This window comes from Crocuta crocuta, unplaced genomic scaffold (genome assembly GCF_008692635.1).
Source record: "Crocuta crocuta isolate KB4526 unplaced genomic scaffold, BGI_CrCroc_1.0 C29311620, whole genome shotgun sequence".
Classification (NCBI taxonomy): domain Eukaryota; kingdom Metazoa; phylum Chordata; class Mammalia; order Carnivora; family Hyaenidae; genus Crocuta; species Crocuta crocuta.
In genome coordinates this window covers 1-2,625 of record NW_027551196.1, presented here as the reverse complement: position 1 = coordinate 2,625, position 2,625 = coordinate 1, and the positions used below count along the sequence as shown (strand labels likewise).

The following is a 2,625-nucleotide window of genomic DNA, read 5'->3' as shown; positions in this document are numbered from 1 at the left end:
TGATAAAGACCAAGCACCAATTTCATAGCTACGTATGAAATAAAATTGAACTTAATTAAATATCTTATTTCACTGACAAATCTCACAGACATAATATGAGTGAAAGAAGCCAGATGCAAGTAGTATATACTGCATGATTCTATTTACATAAGATCAAAGAGAGGGAAAAGCCATTATGGTAATAGAAGTCAGAATAATGGTTATAATAGGAAAAGATATTGATAAGGATGAGGCATTAGGAAGCCTTGTGGATTGCTGGTAATATTCTATCAATTGATCTTGCAAGGAGTTATATGAGTCCATATAGAGGCCAAACTTCTTCTTGAGCTGTGCTCTAAAGTTTTGTGCACTCTACTAAACGTGTATTAAACTTTCACAAAAAGTAATTTTAAAATTCTACATTTAGAAAATCAAGATCTTACAAGAAAATTCAGCTCCTGCAGACCATAATGCCAATTTTCCACAATTCTACTTTCCCTACTTTCCTCTTGACTGGGGTCCCTGGACTTGAATGGGCCCATGCCTGGATCTCCATCCCCTTCTGTTGCCTCTATTTAACTGCTCTTTCTGGGAATACCCTGATCCTGTTCGTAGTCCTCATTGACCCAAGCCTCCATGAGCCCATGTACTATTTCCTCTCCATGCTGTCCACCACTGACATTGGCTTATGCATCTCCACACTGGTGACAGTACTAGGAATCTTCTGGCTCAATGCCCGGGAGATCAGCTTTAATGCTTGCTTATCACAGATGTTCTTCATTCACCTCTTCACTTTCATGGAATCTTCAGTGCTCCTGGCTATGGCTTTTGATCGTTTTGTGGCCATTTCCAACCCCTTAAGATACGCTACCATTCTAACTCATACAAGGATTGCACAGATTGGCTTAGCAGTCGTTACCAGGGGGACTGTCATTCTGACACCACTAGTCCTTCTTCTCAAGCGTCTATCGTTCTGCCACAGTCAAGTGCTCCGTCATTCCTACTGCTTCCACCCTGATGTAATGAAGCTCTCATGTTCAGACACAAAGATCAACAGCGCATTTGGACTAACTGCAATCATCTCTACTGCTGGAGTGGACTCCATCTTTATCCTGCTTTCCTATGTCCTGATCATTCGCTCAGTTCTCAACATTGCATCCCCAGAGGAGAGGAAAAAAGCCTTCAGCACCTGCATTTCTCATATCACAGCTGTGGCCATATTCTACATCCCTTTAATCAGCCTGTCTTTTGTTCACAGATTTGGAAAACATTCTCCAACTTATGTGCCCACACTGATTGCGAATATTTACTTGCTCATTCCTCCTGTAATGAATCCCATTATTTACAGTGTGAAAACAAAGCAGATTCAAAAATCTGTGCTCAAACTTATATGTTCCAAGGGAGCTCATATTTAAAAATTACTGGCCCATAAAGACCTATTTAAAAGTCTCTGAAAATTGATCATGAATTAAAGCTTTAAGCCATGCAATTTTAGACTTGGGTGGAACTAGATGCCATCTAACTCAAGCATCTCCACAATGCTGTTAGTCCTACCTAAGGCAATCTTATCTTTTCTACCACTAAAATACTAATTCAGACTCTCACTACCTCTTAGTTACCCTATTCCTATAGATAACTAACTGACTTCGTATCTCTCTGATGTTTCCATCTAAACCCACACATCATTCACTTTGAATTAATTTTCTAAATATCCAGCACAAATAAAATTTAATAACAAAACAATAAGTATCTCTCCCATGTTCATTTCTCATATACCAACTATGTGAAGCAACTGCTCCTATGTCTGATAAAGTCCTCCACAATCTGGATTCAACTTTCCTTTAAATTGTAATCTACCTCTTTCTCTTTTCACATACTTAAGATCTATGAAAAACAGTTAGCTAACTGTTTCTTCATGTATGTGCAACTTTCCTAATGGTGAGCCTCATTGTTGACTCTACTTCAATCTTGACACCCACCCTCCACTTTGAAATTCTACTTATATGTCAAGGCTCATCTTTAAATACTTCTTCATTAAATTTTTCATGATTGCCCCAATGGTACTTGATTTCTCCTTCCCATATTTCACCTTTCATAGTGTGTTGCCAGTCTATTTTTCACCTTTATGTACTTTTGGCATAGAAATAGAAATGAGAGATAGAAATATATATTAATATTAATGTAAAATGGCTTCCACAAGTCTATAAATACCCTATTTAAAAAAAAAAGCCTTGGAGCTTCTGTAATACCTAGCAGAATACTGTAATACCTAGCAGAATACCTTTCACATAATAAATACTCAGTGATAGTTGTTGAATTGAAATGAATATATGGACTATCAAATAGTTCATCTGAACAATTTAAGTGTCATTTAATTCATTTTGCATGTATAACATAAGAAATTTTTCTTATAATTGATTCCAATGTTTCTACCTATATTATCTAACAACTGGTCACAGTTCTGACTTTCCAAATTGCATTGGCAAAGAACTATTTTGGAACCTGAGATCACAGTCTCTGGAATTCATCCCAGTTTTCGTAAGGCCCAATTTGACAAGAATAATTTTAGCCATTTTTTTTTATCCACGAATGGTTTCCTAGTTCCAACTACTACACATAACTAAAACAAACAAACAAACAAACAAA

The 2,625-nt window shown here is 36.8% G+C and overlaps 1 protein-coding gene across 1 annotated transcript; it reads left to right on the top strand.

Annotated features, from left to right (window-relative positions):
* Positions 1 to 449: 449 nt before the first annotated feature.
* Positions 450 to 1,394, top strand: LOC144219143 (olfactory receptor OR51C1-like). The gene has a single exon (XM_077749089.1). The coding sequence runs from the start codon at positions 450 to 452 to the stop codon at positions 1,392 to 1,394; it is 945 nt and encodes a 314-aa protein (XP_077605215.1).
* Positions 1,395 to 2,625: the final 1,231 nt, after the last annotated feature.

Excerpts from the sequence above, each read along its gene's own strand:
- LOC144219143 (XM_077749089.1), top strand. The coding sequence starts at position 450 with ATGCCAATTTTCCACAATTCTACTTTCCCTACTTTCCTCTTGACTGGG.